Source organism: Aspergillus chevalieri, chromosome 2, assembly GCF_016861735.1.
Source record: "Aspergillus chevalieri M1 DNA, chromosome 2, nearly complete sequence".
Taxonomy (NCBI): Eukaryota; Fungi; Ascomycota; class Eurotiomycetes; order Eurotiales; family Aspergillaceae; genus Aspergillus; species Aspergillus chevalieri.
The window spans coordinates 2,029,949-2,055,929 of NC_057363.1; the positions used below are offsets into that span (position 1 = coordinate 2,029,949).

Below are 25,981 nucleotides of genomic sequence, written 5' to 3' on the forward strand. Positions count from 1 at the left end.
ACCCGCCAAAAATAGTGGGATGTGCCCCGTCGCTCCGATTGTGGCATCATCGGCCCATGTAACAGGTCTGGCTGCCTTGTCTTCCTTCACTCCGTACGCTTCCAGTCAATTTTTTCACCATAGAACACAAAAAAACTAGACAAAAAGAAAAACCAAAATGACCGACTCAGAACCCCTTTTTCTCTACAAGCTCGTCTCATCCTCGACTCCAGTCCGCGAGCCGCTCCTCGAAAGACTCGAGGTTAGCGAAATCGACCAGAAATCCGGTTTCATCCATCTATCAACAGCATTCCAAGTACCGGGTACTCTCAATACCTTCTTCCAGGATGAGCCGCTGGTTTATGTTCTGCGGATTCCATATGGGTCTGTAGAACAGAATATCCGCTGGGAACCTCCGGAGGGTAAGGGTGGTCCTCGGCCTGATGAGGGTTTGTTTCCGGTATGATTCAATTGTGCATAGGTTTCTTAATGGTTCCTGGTTGGTATGCTAATACAATGACAGCATCTTTTTAACGGACTCAAGCTTGGCAGAGATGAGGTCGAAAGTGTTGCGATTTGGACGAACCAAGGCGGGTGGGAGACAGCGCTTACGCAGGCTAGGCCGTGGTTGTTATACTAGAGCATGTTCAAGCAAATCCATCGCTTGAAGTTTTGTACATTATGTTCCTTCATATTTCTACATGACTGACATCATCATAGCTGCATCTAGACATAAAAGAGATTTATGATTCATTATTACAAGTGTTCATATCTTTAATCCTGATTTCCAAATACCAAAAGCTCATCTTCCAAATGCATGGTATAATCGGTGGCATTTCCCTAGTCGCCCAATGGGTAGCAATGTAACACTTGTCCATCTGTAGAATGCGTTAGCGAACTACTCCTCCAGAGAAGAAAAAGAAGACTCACAATAGAATGACGAATCTGGACTAGCCAGGAAGACAAAGCTTGTAGCCACTTCAACCGGCTCTCCAGGACGTCCGAGTGAGGCCTTCGAGCCCCATCCACTCATCTGTTCAGCGCTCCGAGTATCAACCTGAATTGGGGTATAGATGGCACCGGGGCTATTGAAAAGTGTTAGACCCGTGCTGCTGTATGTAGAGAATGTTCTGTACTTACGCGACAGCATTCACGCGAATCCCCTTTGGAACCAGCTGGAGCGCAAGTGACCTAGTAAAGCCGACGATGGCGCCTTTAGACGAAGCGTAGTCGACCATACTGCTAGATCCTCGGAAGGTCACAACAGAAGTGCAGTTTATGATGCTATACCTTGTTAGCGATAAGAGTTTCGAAGCATCTGAAGGCCAACTCACCTATCACCTCTGGTCATGTGTGGAAGAGCATATTTAGTTAGAGCGAACATTTGGAAGATATTTGTTTGGAATATGTCCTCAACCTTGTCTAAGTCGATGTCGACAAAGTTCTTGCATGTATATTGCTTGGAAGCATTGTTGACGAGGACATTTATTCTCCCAAACCTGTCGAAATATTGAGTCAGCCAAAGAAGACACGGTCCTGGAATCCCGCTACTCACTTCTTGACATGCTCCTCAACAGCTTTATGACATGTCTCGCGCTTGACCAAGTTCCCACTGAAGAGAAGGCAAGACCTCTTTTCCTTTTCGATCATTCGTTTTGTATCTTCCGCATCTTGCTGCTCTTGCGGCAAGTGAACGATGGTAATATCGGCTCCTTCTCTAGCCATCAGAATGGCCACTGATCGACCAATTCCTGAGCTAAGCGTTATCAGCGACTGCATGGCATAAGGCATTCCTCCGTCAAAACATACTCCCCACCTGTGATCAAAACCTTCTTGTCTTTCAATTTGCCGGAACCGACATATTCGATTGTTTCTCCGCTAGATTCCAACTTGGTCGATTCGCTGGGCGGTTCCATGCGGCTTTCCAGCCTAACAAGCGACACTGTTTAGCACGCAATCGCCTCCATCGCATTCTAAATAACAGGTCCATACCCTGGCTTCGGTTGACTTTGCGCAGCTTGAGGCGCCTTGAAGGCTCCGCCCTCGCTCATTGGAGATGCCATTTCTACGATCAAGGGCTCGGATGGTAGATTTTTAGGCAATCTGCTATCGGATAAAGCACTGTTTCGTTCAAGGACATACATAAGAAGGGGAAACGGCGTAATATACTCCTGTCCATTGTCACGCTGGCGTCATGGTGTTGTAAAGGCGGATTATGTCATAGCACCGTTCTTGTTAACAAGTTACTGGTTGAAGGGACTCTTGATTCAATTGGAATGGAACATGTTATTGGATGAGTAGATCTCCATCGTAGACCGGATTCAACCCCGGGTTTTGTTATCGCTAACCGCTAGCCGTTTGCCAGATCGAGATCTGATAGCGTAGAGCTCCATGGTAGGCAGTTAGGGCAGATACTAGGACTTCATGAGATACGTAGTCCGTGAACGTTGACATTCTGCGCTAATGCATAAATATAGCAGTCTAATGTATTGCTATTAAAGCTAAAGTATTATTCGTTACATGATATATGAGTATCGTTCTGTTTGCATATACATATGTATCCGCATTGCATGTTCACCACATGTCTCAGTCAGGTCGAGTAACCCAACCAGCTTACTGCATCGCATACCAGACTACCTACCCCCAAGGGTATGGCATCTAGAATTCAATCCAAGCCATACTATAGAAAGTAAAGTGTAGAAATTTCTGCACGACATCCCACTGCGACACCTCAATTATCTAAGCCATGCCACCAAATATTCACCGCCTCGTTCAAAACTCGTTTATGAGCCAATGATCGACCTTTGCTAATTCTGCCACTTCCACTAAACCTAATGCAGTAAGGCCCCCGCAAGCAACCCAGCGGGTACAAAGATGATTTTTTCGCTGCTCGATTTTTTTCTTCTTTTTTTCTTTCTTTCCTTTCTTTGGGAAAGGAAGACTTTCTCCATCAGCAGAACGTTTCTATCGCGATCTGTTGATTATCTTTGATCTCTTGTTTTCTGTCATTCTTTTTCTTTTCTACGAGTTACGATCTCCTTATACCCTATACAATGACTCTTGGTCAGGGTGACAACCAGGGCTTCGCCATGAAGGCTGAGATCCAGGACTACTCCAAGGCTCTGGAGGTCCTGGAGAAGGACTACCCTACCCGGGATGGTCTGGACGTTGACACCTTGCTTGACTCTAACGAGCACGGTGCATTGACCTACAATGACTTCCTCATCTTGCCCGGCCACATTGGTATGTTCTGAGAACGGTTCAGAAAGATACTCGTACAGCAATTAACATACGAAAGGCTTCCCTGCTTCTGATGTTACCCTTGATACCCCCGTTACCAAGCGTATCGCTCTGAAGGCACCCCTGGTGTCTTCTCCTATGGACACTGTGACCGAGCACAACATGGCCATCCACATGGCCCTCCTCGGTGGTCTCGGTGTTATCCACCACAACTGCTCTGCGGAAGACCAGGCGGAGATGGTGAGAAAGGTCAAGAGATACGAGAACGGATTCATTTTGGACCCTGTCGTTCTCTCGCCCAAGGCCACTGTTGGTGAGGCCAAGGACCTCAAATCTAAGTGGGGTTTTGGTGGCTTCCCGGTGACTGGTGAGTTTTTCTTTTTTTTTTTTTTTTAATAACCCCGTTATATTTTCGAAGATGACTTCACATCTATCTCTAAATAACTTTCGTTCCACTGGAGCGACGAGAGTTGCGATGGAGAGAACGGATTATATCTGAGAAAATTGCCTTTTGAGAAAGAATTTCTACTCCGCAGTTTCCGAACTATATATGACTAACCCGGTTTGTTTGACAGAAAACGGAACCCTTCGCTCGAAGCTCATTGGAATGGTTACCTCTCGTGACATCCAATTCCACCCCACCCTCGATGACCCGGTTACTGCTATCATGGCGACTGACCTCGTCACCGCTCCCGCCGGTACTACATTGGCCGAGGCCAACGACGTCCTCCGTTCGTCCAAGAAGGGCAAGCTGCCCATTGTCGACGGCGAGGGCAACCTTGTCTCCCTCCTGTCTCGCAGCGACCTGATGAAGAACCTCCACTACCCCTTGGCCTCCAAGCTTCCTCAGTCCAAGCAGCTTATCTGTGCTGCCGCCATTGGCACTCGTGAAGAGGACAAGACTCGCCTTAAGTTGCTTGTCGAGGCTGGTCTTGACATTGTTATCCTTGACTCCAGCCAGGGTAATTCTATCTTCCAGATCGCGATGATCAAGTACATCAAGGAGAATTACCCCGAGATCGACGTTATTGGTGGTAACGTTGTCACTCGCGAGCAAGCCGCTTCTTTGATTGCTGCCGGTGTCGATGGCCTGAGAATTGGTATGGGCAGCGGCAGTGCTTGCATTACTCAAGAAGTCATGGCTGTCGGCCGTCCCCAGGCCATTTCGGTCCGCAGCGTTTCTCACTTTGCTGCTCGCTTCGGTGTTCCTTGCATTGCCGACGGTGGTGTCCAGAACGTTGGCCACATCGTCAAGGGTCTTGCCATGGGTGCCTCCACCGTCATGATGGGTGGTCTCCTTGCCGGTACCACCGAGTCTCCTGGTGAGTATTTCGTCAGCAACGAGGGTCAGCTCGTCAAGGCCTACCGTGGTATGGGATCCATCGCCGCCATGGAGGACAAGAAGGCCGGCGCTGGCTCCAAGGACAGCAAAGCCAGCAACGCTGGTACTGCCCGTTACTTCTCTGAGAAGGACCGTGTTCTTGTTGCTCAGGGTGTCGCTGGTTCGGTTCTTGACCGCGGCTCTGTCACCAAGTTCATTCCTTACCTCGTTACCGGTGTCCAGCACTCGCTGCAGGACATTGGTGTGAAGAGTCTCGAGGCTCTTCACGACGGTGTCAACGACGGCACTGTCCGCTTCGAGGTTCGGAGCGCCAGCGCCCAGACCGAGGGTAACGTCCACGGTCTGCACAGCTACGACAAGAAGCTGTACTCGTAGGTGAAATTACAGTACACTTCATGTTGATTTACTTGCCTTCTTGATTCTGTCAATACTCTTTTCTTTTCCTTTATTTGCAAACGAAGCTACACGGTTGATATGAGTTTTCAAAAAAAAGAAACGGGGTATATCGGTTAGGAGTTATGATAGACATGTATTATTCAATGCATTGCTTTCTGGGACATTGTGCACTCTTTTGTAGTCTTTAGCAGTAGACGATCATGTGCATAGCCGGCGGGGTCGGCAACGGTAACTTTGCCTAGGTTCCTCCGCGGGTACAATTCAAAGCATAGCACCCCATAGCACCACATATAGGAACCAAATACCTAGCTGCCTGGGACAAAGACATGATTCCAATGTCTCATTTCTCCGTTCTTCGCGGAAGCTCAGTCAATTGCCTGCAAGTATTGTATAAATCGAGTCCATTGGAGCTCTCAGCCCGTGCTTTACCGCATCGCATCTCTGCCAAAGAATTCAAGACATATTCGCAACTATTAAATACCAAATCACGACAATTACCAGGGATATACCAAGGATCCCTATCCCGAAAAATGTCAACCAAGAACAAACGCGACTCCAAACTAAAGCCGCCCTCGCCGCCTAGGCCTAGTTCAAGGTTAGCATCTATATTTCCCATGATACTACTTTAAGAATCCAATTCCAGATATAGTTCAGACTAACGTACGCAGCGTCGTCCTCCTTTCCCCCCAAAACGAAATCCTCCTCCTCCACCGTGTCAAAACATCCACCTCCTTCGCCTCCGCGCACGTCTTCCCCGGCGGAAACCTCTCTCCCCAGGACGGGCCGTGTCCGCCCATCGAGGATCTAAAACGGCACGACGATGCACCGTGGTATCGCCGCGCTGCGCTCAGGGAACTATTTGAAGAAAGCGGCATTCTGCTAGCTAAGGATGAGAAGTCCGGGGAGATGATTACTGTGTCTGAGGAGGAGAGGGAGCGGGGGAGGACGGCGATTCATGGCGGGGTGGTTGAGTTTGGGCAGTGGCTGGTGCAGCAGTATGGGGGTGCTGTGCCGGATATTGGTGAGTCTTGAGTCTACTGACATTACGATGGACCTATGCAGGTGCTAATGAACATGCCGGGATAGACAAACTAATCCCCTTCACCCGCTGGATCACACCAACAAACGTCCCCAAACGCTTCACCACGCAGATGTATCTCTACTTTCTTCCGCTCCCCGTCGCTGCGGAGTCGGAGAAACGACTCCTGAAAGAGCTCCCGGAAGGAGGCAAGCCAGAACAAATCCACCTCCCAACCAGCGACGGCGGCATCGAAGTCACCGAAGCGCGCTTCCTTCCTGCCTGCGAATGGCTGCGTCTCGCTAGAGCCGGTGAAATCATCCTCTTTCCTCCGCAGTTCCTGTTGTTACACCTCGTGTCCGAGATTCTGGATAAGGATCCGCGACCGGTTGGTTCGTCGCCTGCTTCGCTCGCAGAATTGGAGAGAAGACGCGCGGAATTGGTCAAATTCGTACATTCTGGTACGCCGCCGTGGACGGAGAAGTGCATTTCGCCTAAGATGTTGAAAATGGCTGGTGATGGGAGAGTGGTTCTGGGCCTTGATCATCCGGGTCCGGAATTGGGGGCGTCGGAGAGAAAAGGAGAGAGCGAAAGGGTTGTCATTGTCAGGTTTTGGAAGGGCGAAGCGAGAGAGATAGACGTCGCCTCGCGGGATAGTGTTAGTAAATTATAGCCTCGTGTTCATACAATACACTCATCCCAACAGTCCTTTCCTTGTACTCAGAAAGTCGGGCGGAGGAGTCGGGCGGAGGCATAGGGCAACACCGCCTACCGAGCCGCGCCACCGCCCACCAGCCACAACCCTCGACAAAGAGTCACATGACCCACAGAGAAATTGCACCCGGTGCCATAATCAACTATCGCGACGCCGACACCTGCAACGCTCGACTCACGAAACCGCATCCCCCGCCAGTTCTACACAAAAGTCGTTGTCGACCAAACCGTCAAAATGGAGAACGAAAGAGGAGAGATTGTCGATCTGTAAGCCTGCCCCTGCCCCTGTACCCAGGCTGCGTTTTCTCTGCCCGAAAATTTCCAACTTAACGCTTTTCTGGGCCCTCTGGCCCGGCCAACGCAATCTGAACAACCCTGCTAATAATAAACGACAGCTACGTCCCCCGCAAGTGCTCTGCCACCAACCGCATCATCAAGGCCAACGACCACGGCTCCGTCCAGATCTCCATCGCCAAGGTCGACGAGAACGGCCGCTACACCGGCGAGAACCAGACCTACGCTCTGTGCGGCTTTGTGCGCGCGCGCGGCGAGAGCGATGACTCGCTGAACCGGTTGACGCAGCGCGATGGTTACCTCAAGAATGTGTGGTCTGCTAGCCGTCAGCGGTAAACCATTGCAACGGGGGTGTCGGTTGGGGGTTGTGGATGTGAGTTTTTCGCATGTTGGACATGGTTGGGGTGAGGGATGAGTGCTGACTGTTGATTGTTGATAGTCCCTATTCTACGGAATTCGACCATCAATCGATTTGAATGATGATGATGCGTGGGACGGATAAAAGATGATGAGCCAAAAATTCCAGTTATTTAAAACGAATGGAATGGGTCGACAATGAACTTTTCTTTCCACTTTCTACTTTATCTTCACGTCCTTTATACTCTGCCACTTGCAATCTACAATTGTGGACGCAATCTAGATAACCTTCCCTGAGCAACGGCACATCAAGGCCTCCTCATTCAATACCTGATATCCATCCGTGGATATCGGTATGCCATGAGCGGGGAGGTAGACAAACTCGCCGGATATTAGTAGTATCTGCATGTTGTACTTGTACTTGTACGGGTACAGGTGTAGTGACCACCTACTGAAGAGCCACTTTGCAGAGGATATGCACTGGGGCACAGATACGGGTGGGACATTGCCTCCGTACATACATAGTAGACATAGATATACTAGTAAACTAACGGTACTGAGAAAAATGAGATAACTTTTTAAACTCCTGTCATCTCTCGTGTAAATCATAAGATACAAACGAAATCTATCATGCAAAGGTTTAATCCTTCTCCAACCGAACGGCAGGGTTGCTCTCGATGAAGCCCAGGTCCACCTTGTGGCCAAGAAGTTCTCGGATGTTGCTCACGCCGTACCTGCATTTGTTAGCGAACTGCATTTTCACCAGAGAGAAATAAAGGAGGACTTACTTAATCATAGTAGGTCTCTCCAAACTCAACCCCCAACCATAAACCCGCATATCCTTGGGCAGCCCCATCGGTTCTAACATCTCCGGTCTGAACATTCCACTGTTTCCAATCTCAACCCACTTACCGAGACCCTGGTGGTAGCCGAAAATCTCCATGCTCGGCTCGGTGTACGGGTTGTACGCAGGCTTGAAGCGCAGCTGGTGGATACCCATCTTCGCGAAGAAGACCTCCATGAAACCAATCAGGCCGCCCAGCGTCAGGCCAAAGTCTGCAATGACACCCTCGATCTGGTGGAATTCCGCCAGGTGGGTTGCATCGACGGCCTCGTTGCGGAAGACACGGTCGATACTGAAGAAGCGCGCGGGGCGCGGGTTCGCGGCCAGCTTGTGCAGCACGTAGGTCGAGATGGAGGTGGTGTGGGTGCGGAGGACGAGACGCAGGGATTCATCGGCGTTCCAGGGGTAGCGGTAGCCGACGGAGCCGTATTTGCCGTTCTGGTGCACTTCGCGCACGTTGTCCCAGTAGGCCTTGTAATCGAGGGGCTTCTCGTTGTCCTTGTAGGCGCGCGAGACGGGCTGTGCGGACTTGGGGCGGTGCGGGTCGTTGAGGGGATCCTCGCGAGGGGGGTCTGCTTGCACGGGGTCGGAGATGTAGAAGGTGTCTTGCAGGTCACGGGCGGGGTGTTGCTGGGGCACGAAGAGGGCGTCGAAGTTCCAGAAACCCGTCTCGACGTAGCGGTTCGTGGGCATCTCCTCGAAGCCCATTTCGAAGAAGATGTTGCGGAATTCCTGGCGCACCTTATTGAGCGGGTGGAAGGCTCCCGAGGGGGTCGGGGCACCCTTGGCCTTGAAGTTGTAGGGCTTGAACGAGGCGGTCTTCCACGAGCCGTTCACCAACATCTCGGCCGTCAGATCGGTCTCCTCCTTGACGAATTCGCGAGAGTACTTGGGACCCTTGGAGATCTTGAAGTTGATAACCTTTTGCAGCGCGACCAGCTTCCGCTTCTTCAATTCCGCCAGGGTCTTCTGGTTGTCCAGCGTCTGCGTCTTCTGCACGGTCAAGAGCAATTCGCGGGTTTCGTCGACAATGGATTCCGTGTTCGTCCGCAGCTTATCCTGATCCTTCTTGATCCAACCACGCTTGAAGGCATTACCCTGGCCAATCTTGGCGTTATCTTTACCCACAATGCCGGGCAGCTCAGTAATCTTCAATCCGTCCATGGCAGCGGCGACGGCCTCGAAAACCTTAGCTTCGTGACTGCCATTGGTGACGATATGCTCACCCTCGCCGGTGAGACCAACGACTTCGCGTTCAATGGTGTCATACTCGACCATCTGTCGCGAGGCGAGGCGGTCGAGGGCACTCTTGACGGATAATGAGGGGGTGGAGGGGAAGGCATCGCTGGAGAGGATGGGAGCGTCGGTGTTGGACAGGGCGTCCAAGATGGGGTTTGTCAAGTCGGCCATGATGTTAAATTTATAACAGTCCAACAACTGTTATAAAGAGAAGAACAACAAAAGGGAAGGACAGGGAGGACTGCTGCGACAGCCCACTTTGGAGATGACTCTTTTTTCGGGTTTGCATTTGATACGGCGGGGCAAAGGGACCATGTGTGCAGTCATGTGACTACCCCGCCGCACATTACGGAGATAGAAGGGTCAACATACAGAGTACAAAATAAGTGTGCATGTTAGACAGTAGATGACATTACTCTGTAGTTTCTTATACTGAAAAGGTATGATAGCGTTCGCTATACACGGTAATACATACAGTGTGCGGCGTCAAGGGGGAGCCTCGCGTGTTTAAAAAAGGAATAGTGCATATCCAGACGGGAGTTTGATTGGTTGTGAATGAGTGGACCGTGGTGACCGTTTAGGTCTGTTTGGTCTGGACACAGGGGTGTACCGTACCGTCATGTTCCTGTAAATTTAAAGAATGAGGAAGGAGAGATGGATTGCGATGTATTGCAGTGTACTGAGTCTGTATATCCCTCTATAGTTTACAGCTACGAGAATGTTAAATCAAGCTTTACCAGTACTTTTGGATGGAAAACCAATCCAAAAAGAATTGTGGTAGTTGGGCTGAACCCGACAATCGGGGTGGTCAACCACGGAGCATTACTGACCTTAACAGAACACGGAGAGATAGACTGCTCAGAAAGAGAGTACCTTTAAAAAGAAAGAAGCAAAGACGTGAAGATCTGAATAGAACAGAAGTACTGGATTCGTAGGAACTCCGGACAGACTCTGATAACTAATATATTACAAGAATAATCACCATCACTGCCACCACGATCGCCACTAGGATCAATGAAAAGCAGGAATTAAGAGCAAAGATCAGAGAGAGAGAATCTGGACCGTAAAAACAGCATCAGAACCGGGAGGATTTCAACACATTTACCAGAGAGCGATCGTTCTTTTTCCGCTCCGATTCGAGTCGTGTGTGTCTTGCTTTGGCTTCGCCCGCCTGCATCCATTCGCCTTTTTTCTTCTTCATTTTGATTGTTATTCTTTTTCTAAGAATTTCATTTTCCCCTATCTTGTTCTTTTCTGCTTCTTTTTCTATTTCATTTTATTTATTTTTTTTTGTTCTTCTCTATCTGTTGCTCGCTCTGATCTGTCGATTTCCATTCTTCTTCCCTCTCTCTTTCTCCCATAACCGCCCACAACCTCTCTCTTCTCTCTTTTCTCTCTCAACCCAAACCCCTCTCCGTCGTCTCTTCCTCTCTTTCTCTCGCTGTCGTCTTTTCAATTTTTTTCTGCATTTTTTAACCTTTCCCTTGATTGTTACTTCATCTTTTCCCCGATTGTTTCCATCGAATTTTGTGATCCTCGGGTCGCCGTCTTTTCAGTCTCCCATCATTGTCTCCTCTTTCTCACTCTCTCGTCTTTCACACAATCTCTTCACTGTTCTCATCTGTTGCTGTCTCCAACCCCATGTCGTCCTAGCAAAGATTGACCCGATCACTTCGTGTCAGTAACACGCCTGGTACGTTTTTCCTTCTTTTTATCGACATTTTTTCTTATAATTGTCAATTCTGCTCTTCTCTTTATCTCCTCTTATTTCGCTCTCCGCCCTCCGCTTCCCCCAATTTCTTCCTTTTTTTTTAAATAAAAAAAAAAATTCTCTGTGTCTCTGATTACATTTTTTTCTCATTCGCTCTTCCCCCTCTCTGTTTGCTCTCCGCTTCAACTCGACGGCTCGATACCTTTTTTCTTTCTTTCTTCTTCTCACTTTCACCTCTTCATTTTCTTCAATCGTTCGATATACTCATGTTCAAGTAACAGGGCACAATGGCTGGCGCGGATGAGACCCTCGCAGCCGCTGCTGCCATCCTTCAAGGCCTGGCCAAAGAACCCCGTACCACCACAACATCCACCACCGCTCCCTCCTCTTCTTCCTCTTCCTCCTATTTCTCCTCTGCTGCTACCACAGTCTCCTCCGCCTCTTCTAGCACTCAACCTTCGACCTTCGACTTTCGTTCCTCTTCGACCGCTCCCTATTGCTCTTCTTCCGCCGTCCCCGCCGTCTCCTCTCACTCCTCCGCCAATGGTATCGACATAAAACTCCCCAAACTCCCTGGGGAGTCTTCTCCCGCAAAAGCTGCTTTCGAAAACGAATTGGGGGCCTTGGTTCGTCGAGTGCGTCTGTTGGAATCCCAAACTGTCAGTCTCCCGAATCTCTTGTCCCCCAACCTTCATCATTCGGCTCATCCCACCGAAAAATACTGGGATTTCCTCGCTTCAATGGGACTCTCTCGCCCTCCGTCTGCTGATGACTCTGGTTCTGACTCGTCTGGTACCTTGCAGCAACAACAGCAGCAGCAGCAGCAGCAGCAGCAACTCTCAAATAATGCACACAACCCCCATCACCCCCATCGGACACGATCACATCCTGCCGGCCCAGACGGTCGACACGCTCCCAAAGATATCATGGAGGACGATGATGACAACGATGATGACGATGACGATGAAACATCCGATGAGGAGGACGATGAACTCGACTCGGGAACTCGACTCGTGCGCGAAGAGGACATCAGCTATCTCCGGAACCACGTGCAGAAGCAGGCGGAGGAAATTAGCTTCCAGAAGGATGTCATCGCTCGAATTCGGGATGAGTTACTCCAGCAGGAAGAGCAAACCCGCCGGGCTCTCACCAAGGTCGAAAACGAAGACGTTACCCTCTTGGAACGGGAACTCCGCAAGCATCAACAGGCCAACGAAGCCTTCCAGAAAGCGTTACGAGAAATTGGCGGCATCATCACTCAGGTCGCCAATGGTGACCTCTCCATGAAGGTGCAGATCCACCCGCTCGAAATGGACCCCGAAATTGCCACGTTCAAACGTACGATCAACACTATGATGGACCAGCTTCAGGTTTTTGGTAGCGAAGTGTCTCGTGTCGCCCGTGAGGTCGGTACCGAGGGTATACTCGGCGGCCAGGCGCAAATCACTGGTGTTCATGGTATCTGGAAGGAACTCACGGAAAACGTCAACATAATGGCCAAGAATCTCACTGATCAAGTACGTGAAATTGCCGCCGTCACCACCGCCGTGGCTCACGGTGATTTGAGCCAAAAGATCGAAAGCCGCGCACAGGGAGAAATTTTGGAATTGCAGCAGACCATCAATACCATGGTGGACCAACTACGCACGTTTGCTACTGAAGTCACACGCGTCGCTCGCGACGTAGGTACAGAAGGTGTCTTGGGCGGGCAAGCCCAAATCGAAGGCGTCCAAGGCATGTGGAACGAACTAACGGTTAATGTGAACGCTATGGCCAATAATCTTACCACCCAAGTCCGGGATATTGCGACCGTGACCAAGGCTGTCGCCAAGGGTGACTTGACCCAAAAGGTGCAGGCCAACTGCAAAGGGGAAATCGCAGAACTCAAAAATATCATCAACTCCATGGTCGACCAACTTCGCCAGTTCGCGCAGGAAGTCACCAAAATCGCCAAGGAAGTCGGAACGGACGGTGTCCTCGGTGGGCAAGCTACCGTCAACGATGTAGAAGGCACTTGGAAGGATCTTACAGAAAATGTCAACCGTATGGCCAACAACCTCACCACCCAGGTGCGGGAGATTGCCGACGTGACGACCGCTGTCGCCAAGGGAGATCTCACCAAGAAGGTCACCGCCAATGTCCAGGGTGAGATCCTCGATCTCAAGAGCACCATTAACGGAATGGTGGACCGACTCAATACTTTCGCCTTTGAAGTCAGCAAGGTCGCTCGTGAGGTCGGCACAGACGGTACCTTGGGTGGACAAGCCAAGGTAGATAATGTAGAAGGGAAATGGAAGGATCTCACCGACAATGTCAACACCATGGCCCAGAATTTGACGTCGCAGGTCCGAAGTATATCGGATGTCACGCAGGCCATTGCCAAGGGTGATCTCAGCAAGAAGATCGAGGTTCACGCCCAGGGAGAGATCCTTACCCTCAAGGTCACCATCAATCACATGGTTGACCGCTTGGCGAAATTCGCAACGGAGCTCAAAAAGGTAGCCCGCGACGTCGGTGTCGATGGTAAGATGGGCGGGCAGGCCAACGTGGAAGGAATAGCAGGCACTTGGAAAGAAATCACCGAGGACGTCAATACCATGGCCGAAAACTTGACTTCGCAGGTGCGCGCCTTTGGCGAAATTACCGACGCTGCCACCGACGGAGACTTCACCAAGCTCATTACCGTCAACGCGTCCGGTGAGATGGACGAGCTCAAGCGAAAGATCAACAAGATGGTTTCGAACTTGCGTGACAGTATTCAGCGTAACACGGCGGCCAGGGAAGCTGCCGAATTGGCTAACCGTACCAAGTCTGAGTTCCTGGCAAACATGAGTCACGAAATCCGAACGCCCATGAACGGTATCATTGGCATGACCCAGCTGACCTTGGACACGGACGATCTCAAACCGTATACCCGCGAGATGTTGAATGTAGTGCACAACCTGGCCAACAGTCTGCTGACCATCATTGACGACATACTCGATATCTCCAAGATCGAAGCCAACCGGATGGTCATTGAGAGCATTCCCTTCACCGTGCGAGGCACCGTCTTCAACGCTCTCAAGACGCTGGCAGTCAAGGCCAACGAGAAGCTTCTCAGTTTGACATACCAGGTGGACAACACTGTCCCTGACTATGTCACTGGTGATCCGTTCCGTCTCCGGCAGATCATTCTGAACCTGGTCGGCAATGCCATCAAGTTCACCGAGCAGGGTGAAGTCAAGCTTACCATCCGCAAGTCGGACCGTGAGCAATGTGCGGCCAACGAGTATGCGTTCGAGTTCTCTGTCTCCGACACGGGTATCGGTATCGAGGAAGACAAACTGGATCTCATCTTCGACACCTTCCAGCAGGCGGATGGTTCCACCACGCGCCGGTTCGGTGGTACTGGTCTGGGTCTGAGCATCTCCAAGCGCCTGGTGAACCTGATGGGCGGTGATGTCTGGGTCACCTCCGAATACGGCCACGGCAGTACCTTCCATTTCACCTGTGTGGTGAAACTGGCTGACCAGTCGCTGAGTGTCATTGCCTCCCAGCTCATGCCGTACAAGAACCACCGGGTCCTCTTCATCGACAAGGGTGAAAATGGCTTCCAGGCCGATAATGTGCTGCAGATGCTCAAGGCCATCGACCTGGAACCATTGGTCGTCCGCAACGATGAGCACGTTCCGCCGCCCGAGATCCAAGATCCCTCTGGCAAGGAGTCTGGTCACGCGTACGATGTCATCATTGTGGACTCTGTAGCCACAGCACGGTTGCTTCGTACGTTCGACGACTTCAAGTACGTTCCGATCGTTTTGGTCTGTCCCTTGGTCTGCGTGAGTCTCAAGTCGGCTCTGGATCTGGGTATCAGTTCCTACATGACCACCCCATGTCAACCGATCGATCTTGGAAACGGCATGCTCCCTGCTCTGGAAGGACGGTCTGCACCGATCACTACCGACAACACCCGGTCATTCGACATTCTCCTGGCCGAAGACAACGACGTCAACCAGAAACTGGCCGTCAAGATTCTGGAGAAGCACAAGCATAACGTCTCCGTCGTCAGCAATGGTCTGGAAGCTGTGGAAGCTGTCAAGCAGCGCCGTTACGATGTCATTCTGATGGATGTTCAGATGCCAGTCATGGGAGGTTTCGAAGCTACGGGCAAGATCCGAGAATACGAAAGAGAAAAGGGCATGTATCGGACACCGATCATTGCCTTGACTGCACACGCCATGTTGGGAGACCGAGAGAAGTGCATCCAAGCGCAGATGGACGAATATCTGTCGAAGCCATTGAAGCAGAATCAAATGATGCAGACCATTCTCAAATGTGCCACGCTGGGCGGGTCTTTACTGGAAAAGAGTAAAGAGTCCCGTATCTCCAGCAGCGGCGAAATGCATCCTGTTCACGGTACGAGCTCCGATGGCAAGAGACCTGCTTTAGAAGGGCGATCAATGACAACAACAGGGGCCATCAATCGTCGAGGACGTTCCGGTCTTGATAAGGAAGAAGAATATGCCCTAGAAAGGGCCATGCGGTGACCTTCCTTCCTTTTTTTTTTTTTTTTTTTTTGCCTATTTTTTCTTGCAAAGGGTAAATATAAGGGTGCTGACTCCCTGTTTTGATGATGCCTCTAATGACGTTGCAGGTCCTGCATATTCTCCAGGAACTTCGTTTCTTTTTCTCATTTTATTTGCTTGTCATCTCGCTATAACGGTTTCCTTTGGTTTCTCTTTTTTCTTTTTTTTTTTTTTCTGTTTGATTTCGAGTGGCTTCGATGCAAACTTATACCCTTTTTTTCTCTTTTTCTCTATTTGCGCGCCTGTAAGAAAATGTTCCTTCAACATGGGGGACCTTGACCGGTCTCGTTGTTGTCTTTTTCTTTTCATCTCTTTTCTCTCACCTTACCTTACTCAACTCTTCGTGTTTTCTCTCCCCTCGTGCATGCCGATTATTGCTTTGCATATATTACTACTGTTGCCGGTATCATGTCCGCAGTCTCAGACTATTACTACGGTCTACTATTCTTGACGTTTTTCTCTTTCACTTTCTCATTCTGCTTTACTGCGTTAAATACTCTTTGGATTTTCGGTTATTACTTTGCTATGCCAGTGATTGTTCTTCTGGTGTATGGTGTTTGGCGCACGGAGACATCTGGCGGGGTCTTTCCGCATAAACACTGCGGCTTGGGACGAAAGACAAATACACTACTACTACTTACTACTTACACATACATTGATCATATACGAGCGAGTTGAAAGGCGAACCGACATTTGACAAGGAGGCCAGTCTCCTTTTAGACTCCTGTGGCGAGTTTTCGTTTCATGCATTTGACATTTATTAGGGTTGACTTTCTCATTTTCTTTTCTTTTTCCTTTCTTCTCGTTACTCCGTTTTCCTTTTCCCTTTTCATTCCTATTTGTATTGTATTTAATTTTTTTTTTTTTTTTCTCTCTCTTCATTTTAGCACGGACGAAAGGGTCTGGGTGCTCCGAATCGGTTCTGTTTTTCTCGTTCTTGTTTTGGCGTGTACGAATCGTTGTCACTCAGCGAATGGATTACTGAAAATGCAAGATTACGTTCAATCAGTGCACTCTGGTGTTACGAGTAGAGAATACTGTTGAACTGCCTACGGAGTAGATGGGATAAACCATGCATACTATGAGCCAACCATCTGTATTTGTATTAAGAACTAGTATTATCCGTAGTTCTAGACAATTTCAACACTCAAATACACGCATTATTACCAGTTACTTTTAGCCACCTTCCTTCAATTCAAACATATTCCATCCTAAATTCTTCGAAGCAACGAAACCCATCGGGGAACGTTCAATCACGCCCCAACAGCATCAGCAAGAATCCCCTTTACCATCCCCATCCTCCCATGCTTCTCCCGAGACTCAACCATCCTCCGCACGGCACCCGCCGTACCCGCAGGAGACGGCGACGGCGACGGAGAAGGGGAAGGCGAAGGCGTCACAGGAGTCGTCCCACCACCAGCCGGCGGAGGAACAGCGGGCGTCGTTCCAGCTGGAGACGCAGCGGGTGTCGTAGCGGTTCCGCCGGCCGGAGGCGGGATCGCATGTGTAGTCGTAGTCGTAGTTGTCGTTCCTGCTCCCGCGCCGGCTCCTCCAGCAGCGGGTGAAATGGGAGAAGCGACGGGGGTCGTTCCGGTTCCTGCTGCCGCGCCGGCTCCTCCAGCAGTGGGTGAAGTGGGGGAAGCGACGGGGGTCGTTCCGGTTCCTGCTCCCGCGCCGGCTCCTCCAGCAGCGGGTGAAGTGGGAGAAGCGACGGGGGTCGTTCCAGTTCCTGCTCCCGCGCCGGCTCCTCCAGCAGCGGGTGAAGTGGGAGAAGCGACGGGGGTCGTTCCAGTTCCTGCTCCCGCGCCGGCTCCTCCAGCAGCGGGTGAAGTGGGAGAAGCGACGGGGGTTGTTCCGGTTCCTACGCCTGCGCCTGCGCCACCGCCAGCTGCGGGACTAGTTCCGGCCGGGGTCACGGGGACGGTGGTTGTCGATGTTACTCCTGCGCCGCCTGCGCCACCGGCGGGTGAAGTTGGTGAGGTGACGGGGGTTGTTCCTGTTGCGCCTGCACCTGCGCCTCCAGCGGCACCGCCTGTAGCGCCTGCGCCAGCTCCAGCACCAGGGCTACCAGTAGCTCCCGCTCCTCCAGGGGCTCCAGGGCTGCCAGTGGCTCCGGTACCAGTTGCGCCTGCGCCAGCTCCTGCCCCGGGAGAGTGGGTTGTACTAGCGCCAGCGCCGGCACCAGCGCCTGGAATACCAGCGGGGCCAGTTGGGCTAGTAATGTTCGAGGGTCTCTGTGTCGTAGTTACGTTTCCAATGCCGGCTCCGGGTGTTGTTGTCACTGATGACACAGGGGTCGTTCCTGCGGCTCCTGGGTGGGTTGTTGATGGGCTAGCGCCTGCGCCTGCGCCTGCGCCTGGGGCGGTTCCCACTCCAGCTCCAGCTCCAGCTCCGGGTACGGTTGTTGGTGCTGCGCCTGCGCCAGGGGCGGTTCCGGCCCCGACCCCGGCTCCTGGTGCTGTTTGAGCTGGGGCAGCGGGGGTAGTCGCGGCACCTGCGCCGGCACCGGGTTGGGTTGCAGGGGCGGCGCCACCGGCGCCACCAGCAGGAGGACATTCAGAGACAGTCACGGTAACAGTCGAGGTAACAGTAGCACATACCGTAGCAGCGCCGCCTCCGGGTGTTGGTTGTCCGCCGCCCGCTCCGCCAGCTCCACCGCCGGGCTGGCCTGGTTGTCCTCCGCCAGGTGCGCTTGCGCCAGGTCCGCTAGGTCCAGTTGGGCTTGCTCCAGCTCCACCGGTGGGGTGTTCTGCTCCGCCTGGGCCAGTTGGAGATGCTCCTGGACCCCCTGCTCCAGGACCACCTGCTCCAGGACTAGTCGGAGATGCGCCAGGAGCTCCGGGTGTTCCTGCTCCAGCACCGCCAGGGTGAGTTGGGGAGGCGCCGGGTGCGCCGCCTCCGGCACCGCCGGGACCCCCAGGGCCAGATGGGCTTGCTCCAGGTCCCCCAGGGCCGGTTGGCGATGCTCCAGGTCCCCCAGGGCCGGTTGGCGATGCTCCAGGTCCCCCAGGGCCGGTTGGCGATGCTCCAGGTCCCCCAGGGCCGGTTGGTGATGCTCCAGGTCCCCCAGGGCCGGTCGGGGATGCTCCAGCTCCAGGGCCTCCAGGGCCTTCAGGACCACTTGGGCCTGCGCCGGCTCCTCCGCCAGGGTGAGTGGGAGATGCTCCAGGTGCGCCAGGCGTTTCTCCTCCGGGGCCACCGGCTCCGCCGCCTGGGTGGGTTGCGGAGGCACCAGGAGCGCCACCAGGACCGGTTGGGCTCGCGCCAGGGACACCGGGTGCACCCGCTCCGCCACCCGGGTGGGTTGGGGATGCTCCAGGCGCACCAGGTGTCTCTCCACCAGGGCCACCAGCTCCGCCGCCGGGGTGAGTTGGACTCGCTCCAGGACCGCCTGGGCCGATCGGACTACCGGTTGGTCCCATTCCAGGAATACTGGGCGTGCCTCCGCCAGGACCACCTCCAGGGCCACCTGTTTCGCTGGGGCCGCCAGGACCACCACCACCAGGGCTAGTCCCAGGACCTTCCGGGGTGCCGGTAGGGCCACCACCGGGATGCGTCGGACTCGGGACAGCCCCGTGAGTTGCTGTCGGGATGGATTCGAGCATAGTCGACAGATCGGATTGGAAGGCAGGGAAGTCGGCCGTACCGGTTGGTACGTGGATACCGGATCTTGTAAGTATGCTGACTAGGTTCGGTGGGAGTGTCCCTCCTCCCGGCATGGGAATGGCGGCAACGAGGGCCAAAGGAGTGACGACCAACGCCAGGCCATTCTTGACAGGGCGCATCTTGTCGAAGAAGCTGATGCAGTTTGAGGGGAGTCGTGTTCGGACTGCACAGTTTTTGGTTCTATTCGGTTGAGGAAGGTGAGATGCGAAAAGATCGAGATCGGAGACAACGGTGTTTTATGTATTAGGGCATCGAATTCATCTGGATGATGGTTTTTCTATGTCATCAGGAAACTCAATGCTGTCTAGACCGGTGACAACGCACGTATTATGACTTATTCTGACATCTATGACCAAGGGCTGCCATGGCCTGACGGCGGTCTGGCCTTCCACCAAACATCGATGAGAATAGAGAACATGGGCTCGACGACGAGCGTCAATTCATCGCTGTCCGGTAATCCCGGTTTCTCATATTCGCGGGAAGAGACCAATTGGCCTATGAGATGCAGCAGCATGACGCATTTGTGATTTGTTTGTTTCCTTGTACCTGCGTCATGTTCTTCGTTCCGGTGGACGAGCCCTCTTGACCGTGGTAGCCGCCCAGGAACAACGGATACACGGACCGAGAATGCGATGCGGTATTCACAAGAGTGATTGAAATGAACAGGGGAGCAAGAAGAAGAAAGGTGTGATTAATTCTAGTATATGTCCAATGCGTTTATTTCTCTCCTCATTTGTCGTTTTTTCTCCAAACATTATCGACTAACATTATCGTTTGATCTTCTAATCCATTAGGTCGTTTTTTTTTTTTTTTTTTTTTTTTTTTTTTTTTTGGGTGCTCCGTAAATCATTAGGTATGCTTGCTTCATTTTGAAATCATTCGAGCTTTCCGGATTGCTTTGACGGAGAGCTGGGTTACGCGTCGGCGTCCAAGATGTCCATCCAAAACCCAATTCAGTATATGACCCATGGTCGATGCCATCCAACATGGATCAATTTCGCAGCAGTGACACACGCAAGACCTGCAGCATAGCAGCATGTCGTAAATGCAATAAGGCCCCAGTATTTTCCATCACAACGGGCAAGAATCTCTCCAGCAATCGGAATACCGGTCAGGGTTCTATTGTCGGCAATTAGTTCCAATTTTTCTTCCCAGCAGAAAAAGAAGCTTAGACTTACCCAAAGCTTACGATGGTGTATGAAGTTGCGTAGTATCTGCCGTAGTGCTCCGTTTTGCAGAGCTGTCCGATGCATACCGGGGTGAGACTGATGTTGCTACCACTTGCAAAGCCAAAAATGGCGCTATACACGATCATCAGCGGAAGGCTGTCGCCAGCAGGCAGCCACAGGCATGCGCAGCAAATAAGGCATAGAGCGACTGTGACAATGAGAGTATTAAAGCGTCCAAAGTAGTCGGCAAAGAATCCCGGGATCCCTCTTCCAAAGAACGAGCCAGCGTTGAGAATGGCAAGCATCTGGTACGACAACTCGGTTGAAACCCCATGAGTCAAGGCGTAAGAAGAGATATAACTAATCGGAATGAAGAGGCCCCACTCGACGAAGAATACACCGGCCGTTGTAAGGGCAAACTTGGGTTCCTTGAAAATGCGAAAGTCGGGGAGAACATTCTCTTTGGATGCTGGCTTCTTAGGCAGTCGAGACTTAATCAACAGGCAAGCCACAATCAGCGAGATTAGGCAAATCAAGGCTACCACGCGAGTTGCCCACCCAAATCCAATTTTGGGAAACAGGTCCTGCAAGACGAGGGGAAAGATGACACCCCCAACGGAGCCCCCAGTCGCTGCAAGGCCTGTCGCGATTCCTCGCTTTTCATTAAAGAAATGGCCCACAGCAGATATAGCAGGCGTGAAAATCAGCGAAGACCCCATGCCACCTGCGAGGCCGACGGACAGCATAAAATGCCAGTACTGAGTGCAGAACCCAATGGAGACCATCATCGCTATGATCAGGATCGAGCCTGCGAAAACTAAAAAGCGCGGGCCTCTGGCGTCAAAGACCGGGCCTATCTGGACACCACAGAAGAAGCACAAGAAAGCGAACATGCTAAAAATCCAGCCATTGGTACCGGAGCTGTAGTCTTTGAGCTGATGCTCGTCGATATAGGCTTGAAAGGTACCGATGGAGTTGACCAGGCCAAGAGAACCAAAGAGGCCCATGAAACACCCAAAGACCACCAGCCATGCATCCAAGCCCCCTTCGGGGTATGTATTGCCATCGGCATCCGTTGTCATTCGACTCAATGCGGCGCTACGAGTTGAATGGCCCGACGGCAACTCTTCAGATGACCTGTGGAGACCATCTTCGAGCGCCTGCGCTTCATTTGCGGGTGATTGGTCATGGTGAGACTGAATTGTCGGTTCGACTCTTTTCTCCGCATCAGTTACCATTCTTCCATTTGGATCAGCATTATCATGGGCCACACCGGTGGATGGCTTTTCAAACCATGGATCTGGAGTCGCGGTTGTAACGGCGGACGTCTCTCGTTGCTGCTCAGGCAGTCCGGCGTTCGTTTGCATAGTATTATCCGCGATAGATTAGCAGTCACAGTCAGTCTTCCTCCCCAAATACCTGGAAAGCGTAGGGAAATCGATTCGCACGAGGTAATCGTCAAGCGTAAAAGATAGGGAAACCCGTGGCGGCGGTCTGGCCGATTTTGAAGCGGAGATCTTTAGACCCGCTGAAAATCTTGCCGGAGCGGAGAGAATGTCCTCATCGGCTAATCAGCTCCTTCTCGGCAATAGCACTAGACGGGGTATGGAAGGCCTAATAATGCAAGATATGTCGTTGTCTGCAAATTTAGTCACGATGTTGTCGCCATCGGCCAGGAATGAACGGTGGTCTCTCCGGTCACATGACTCGGTCTATCGGTGTCTTTGTTAGCAAACAGTAGTAATGAGCAGGCAACAGGAACGTGATAGTACAAGAAATCCTGTTCAGCCTAGCAAAACGCTAAATTGAGGAATGAGGAAAGAGATCTCAACATCTCGGCCAACTGCTCAGAAAAGGCACCGACAAGTAGAGATACTCTGCATTGGATACAGAGAGCATAACAGTTCTCTCTATAGGTAATAATAGACTGGATATGTTTCTGTTAGTGCGAATGCCCAAAGCTGCTCTGAGCAGACGGCCTGGTCAGGTCGCGTCTAGTCATGGTAGCAAGTCGATAAATTTCAGGCTTTGGTTTGGTGAAAACCATCGAGCATGTTCGGGGATTATCCCACCAGCTGTGGATGATAGGCGGCTGCATTAAGAGGAAGTGATAGTATCAGGGCAAGCAAATGGTTATCTATGGAAATCAAAGTCGTTGGGCTCGAGACATCCAAGGGATGGCGGTTGATCACGGGCTATGCATGATGGACATACCATTTGTTTGACACATATTTCGTAAAGTGAACCTGTATTTCATCAAATGGGCTTGTGGTTTAGTGGTATAATACCCCCTTAGCATGGGGGTGGTCCGGGGTTCGATTCCCCGCGAGTCCATTTTTTTGTTTTTTGTCTTTTTGTGTTTCCCTTTCTTTCTTGCTCTATCTGTATTTTACTTTCTGCTCTTCTTCTTTTTTTCTTTTTTTCCGTCTTCTTCTTATTTACAGTGTAGCTGTTGGATCGATCGTATGATATTGCAATATATTCTACCTTACTGTCGCAACCTATCGTGCACCAGTTCAGATACTAGATATATAACCGGGAAACGGTATGCCGTTAGCATATTCCGACAATCAACATACAAACTACAATAGAGTGCTCCGACTCTTGTTCGAACAAAACGTCGGGAAACTCCAAGATACAATACGTATGAAATCCTGCAGCTGAACAAGCACACCAAACATCACTACCCTCAACATATGACACGGAAAGCCACCGGGAGAATGAATTTCATGCTCAATCAAACCATATTATACAACACTAATTTACAGTACAGTAAGAAGTCTAATACCAAGATGTCCGGTAAGTGCCCCATAGGATCAATATCAAGGCCCCATATAGACAGAAACATAACCCATAGTGCCGGGTACCTTTACTATATGCAGAGAAAAGATCCCTGAAGGGATCGAGTGGTTGACCAACCAATAGACGGAACTGTCAGATCCCAAGGCTGATTCCCGGAAGTACCCTTAACGGAACGAGGATATCTATCTGGTATACGAGCAGCGTTTACCCCGGAAAATGACATCAACGGGAACCTGGACAACCAATCCCTGCACGCAGACTCTTCCGGCGACGGGATGAGATGCTGCTCTTACTGACCAGGACAAGGCGACGTGTGTGATGACAAGGACTGTATACATTTACCGGAAAAAGTAAAGACAATCGATACCAGTGGACAATTATAGCAACGGTGTACCTGGTTCGAAGACGTCAGAGAGAATAATCCAGGCACGGCTTTGCAAATGTAGTCATAGATAGGGCATGTCACTGATGTCTGCTTTCCTGAACGATGGTTGACGGGCTCGAGCACATACCATATCAAGTACCTTTGCTGTTGATACAGGACTAATACCCTATATCTTATCTGCTCATTATTCACGAGCGCTATCATCAAGATAGTCGTAACAGGATCCCATTACCCATTCAGGAAAACTGAAGCATCAACTGTCTTAGAGAGAACAGAAAAAAAAAAAAAACCAAGAAGCCAATTTTTTCGACGATGCGAGATACCAGGAACGGAAACCACGCAGCTTACCAAATAGGGCTTAGGACGGTTTCTAGACAGCGACAGGGATATAGATGATGCATATAATTCGGCGCTGGGATGTTGCCCTGAGCTGATAAGCATAATCTGACTGTATCTGATATGCTACACAGTAGCTACTCTGTATTACAATGAAATTGATATGAGCGGCTGAAGCAAGATATTAGGATTCCTTGCGATACGCTACATTATTAGCGTGGTTATCTGCAAGAACAGCGCCGTACCGTATCATAGAGGCATTTATGTACCCTGCACAGATGACCCGGGCATTACGAGTCAGTCAACACGCATCTGAGTAGAGACTCGATGGTCAAAGTATATCCCGTGCAAAGCCCCAATGACTTCCTCTCTTTGCTTCTTCATAGGTACCCCTGCATTCCAATCTTGACAGCCACGTGCCGCAACACACCGACAGATGTGGGATCAATGCAGAAAAATACAAAATGAAGAATGAAACACTTGATCATTCAGCAGAAACATAACATTCATTTATGCAATTGCAACTGCAAGTGCTCCTGAGATTCGATTCGATATCGTGAATAATGTACAGTACGGTAATGGTAAGTTACATAACCACATGACAATCAAAAGAAAAAAATCTCCGACCCGCCGATTGGCTACCAGCAACAGGGCCCACATGAAACGGATGCGGAAACGGTGGGGCGACAATCATACACTCTTACAGTTAACTCGTTATTTCTCCGTATCTTGTGGTATTCTTACGTATTTATCCTGATTAACGCGGGTTGGTCGTTTATATACACCTGATTCGATTATTTGCCGTAGTGCGGGTGTTCTTTAGTATTGATATGCGGCGTTGTCATGTGACTGATACTACAGTAGAGATGGATCTTGTGGCATTTCGATGGAGCCCCCAACTAGGGCCTTCATAGACTGACATGACCAACGGTCTCGTGCAGGTGGGCCAGAAGCGTCGTCTTCCAGACCCGTACGGACCTAAGATACCAAGAGAGACATATGAAAAGTTCAGGAGAGACAAGCAGTCTAGACTGGAAGTCGGTGTTACGTACCCCCAGAGTAACCAGCAAGCCCTAATTTAGGACTGAGTTTTGCACCACAGGAGATTGTCGACGGCAGAACAGTTGAGCAATTTCAAGTCAACTATACAAACTGATAGGTTCCAATAGGATGGTTCAATGAAATGTCGGTATCATGTCAATTCCTCTTGTTGTTCCGAGTTCTGACCCTTGGATATTCTCCGTGGATCTGGGATCCCCTTGCTTTATATCGACCCGGCGAAGAAGATGACATGGTTGACATATTGTGTCTGCATGACCGCTCTCCTTGCATGTATCTATATCTGGAAAGTTCGTAAGATTTGACAGGCATTGGGATGATATTATTGAAGAATGGAGCCCGGAGACAAGAATGTATGACTGCCACTAGATTTGGCCAGATAGAAGCAACTCATCCGAACACGAAGAACATAGGGTTTCCAGCTGTTCTAAATCATCGCTGCAGAATGATTCATTATCATCGAATGACGGTGAGTTCGACCTCTGCCGTGCAGTACGTGAGCCAAGACTGACGGACTCTTGATCTCAAAAATGATGGCAATTTAGAATTGAACCGAAAGAAATTAGCCAAAAGTAAGTAGACGGCAAATACACGGATTGTACCGTAGATGTCGTCTCTTGAAGGTGATCTTAGGGGTCAACAAGTCTCCCATCACATCATCGTACATGATACCTGACATGGTTATGGAAGAGTAGCATTGACAGTACTGTGGAATAAGAACATAAAGCACGCCATGCCAAGAAGCTAGTGACGTTTCGGGGCTAGCTTTGGGAATATGCGGGGTCCGCCCACCCCTCCTGATTCGGCAGGCCTCTCACTCCGGATACACCGCCTTCCTGAGTAGGCGGAAATTAGACGCGGCGTT

General features: G+C 50.8%; 9 protein-coding genes and 1 non-coding gene across 10 annotated transcripts; 6 read left to right on the forward strand and 4 right to left on the reverse strand.

Annotated features, from left to right (window-relative positions):
* Positions 1 to 157: 157 nt before the first annotated feature.
* Positions 158 to 619, forward strand: ACHE_20706S (DUF952 domain-containing protein; the record flags this gene model as incomplete). The annotated part of the gene is made up of 2 exons (XM_043285038.1): positions 158 to 439; positions 503 to 619. The coding sequence occupies 2 exons, from the start codon at positions 158 to 160 to the stop codon at positions 617 to 619; spliced, it is 399 nt and encodes a 132-aa protein (XP_043133770.1).
* Positions 620 to 819: 200 nt separating this feature from the next.
* On the reverse strand, positions 820 to 2,030 carry ACHE_20707A (oxidoreductase, short-chain dehydrogenase/reductase family; the record flags this gene model as incomplete). Its single annotated transcript, XM_043285039.1, has 7 exons — positions 820 to 857; positions 910 to 1,064; positions 1,120 to 1,263; positions 1,314 to 1,478; positions 1,535 to 1,735; positions 1,789 to 1,908; positions 1,972 to 2,030. The coding sequence occupies 7 exons, from the start codon at positions 2,028 to 2,030 to the stop codon at positions 820 to 822; spliced, it is 882 nt and encodes a 293-aa protein (XP_043133771.1).
* A 1,002-nt stretch (positions 2,031 to 3,032) lies between these two features.
* Positions 3,033 to 4,936, forward strand: ACHE_20708S (putative IMP dehydrogenase; the record flags this gene model as incomplete). Its single annotated transcript, XM_043285040.1, has 3 exons — positions 3,033 to 3,222; positions 3,278 to 3,586; positions 3,795 to 4,936. 3 exons carry the CDS (start codon positions 3,033 to 3,035, stop codon positions 4,934 to 4,936), a joined length of 1,641 nt encoding a protein of 546 aa, XP_043133772.1.
* Positions 4,937 to 5,283: 347 nt separating this feature from the next.
* On the forward strand, positions 5,284 to 6,648 carry ACHE_20709S (NUDIX hydrolase; the record flags this gene model as incomplete). Its single annotated transcript, XM_043285042.1, has 3 exons — positions 5,284 to 5,552; positions 5,626 to 5,978; positions 6,044 to 6,648. 3 exons carry the CDS (start codon positions 5,284 to 5,286, stop codon positions 6,646 to 6,648), a joined length of 1,227 nt encoding a protein of 408 aa, XP_043133773.1.
* A 276-nt stretch (positions 6,649 to 6,924) lies between these two features.
* On the forward strand, positions 6,925 to 7,319 carry rps21 (40S ribosomal protein eS21; the record flags this gene model as incomplete). The annotated part of the gene is made up of 2 exons (XM_043285043.1): positions 6,925 to 6,956; positions 7,085 to 7,319. 2 exons carry the CDS (start codon positions 6,925 to 6,927, stop codon positions 7,317 to 7,319), a joined length of 267 nt encoding a protein of 88 aa, XP_043133774.1.
* Positions 7,320 to 7,980: 661 nt separating this feature from the next.
* FRS2 (phenylalanine--tRNA ligase subunit alpha) lies at positions 7,981 to 9,594 on the reverse strand (the record flags this gene model as incomplete). The annotated part of the gene is made up of 2 exons (XM_043285044.1): positions 7,981 to 8,074; positions 8,129 to 9,594. The coding sequence occupies 2 exons, from the start codon at positions 9,592 to 9,594 to the stop codon at positions 7,981 to 7,983; spliced, it is 1,560 nt and encodes a 519-aa protein (XP_043133775.1).
* Positions 9,595 to 11,874: 2,280 nt separating this feature from the next.
* Positions 11,875 to 15,660, forward strand: tcsC (putative two-component osmosensing histidine kinase (Bos1); the record flags this gene model as incomplete). The annotated part of the gene is made up of 2 exons (XM_043285045.1): positions 11,875 to 15,529; positions 15,587 to 15,660. 2 exons carry the CDS (start codon positions 11,875 to 11,877, stop codon positions 15,658 to 15,660), a joined length of 3,729 nt encoding a protein of 1,242 aa, XP_043133776.1.
* A 1,292-nt stretch (positions 15,661 to 16,952) lies between these two features.
* ACHE_20713A (putative extracellular threonine rich protein) lies at positions 16,953 to 19,484 on the reverse strand (the record flags this gene model as incomplete). Its single annotated transcript, XM_043285046.1, has 1 exon — positions 16,953 to 19,484. One exon carries the CDS (start codon positions 19,482 to 19,484, stop codon positions 16,953 to 16,955), a length of 2,532 nt encoding a protein of 843 aa, XP_043133777.1.
* An 834-nt stretch (positions 19,485 to 20,318) lies between these two features.
* On the reverse strand, positions 20,319 to 21,901 carry ACHE_20714A (MCT family MFS transporter; the record flags this gene model as incomplete). Its single annotated transcript, XM_043285047.1, has 2 exons — positions 20,319 to 20,484; positions 20,544 to 21,901. 2 exons carry the CDS (start codon positions 21,899 to 21,901, stop codon positions 20,319 to 20,321), a joined length of 1,524 nt encoding a protein of 507 aa, XP_043133778.1.
* Positions 21,902 to 22,796: 895 nt separating this feature from the next.
* On the forward strand, positions 22,797 to 22,868 carry ACHE_t20018S. The gene has a single exon. It is a non-coding gene; the product is annotated as a tRNA-Ala (tRNA).
* Positions 22,869 to 25,981: the final 3,113 nt, after the last annotated feature.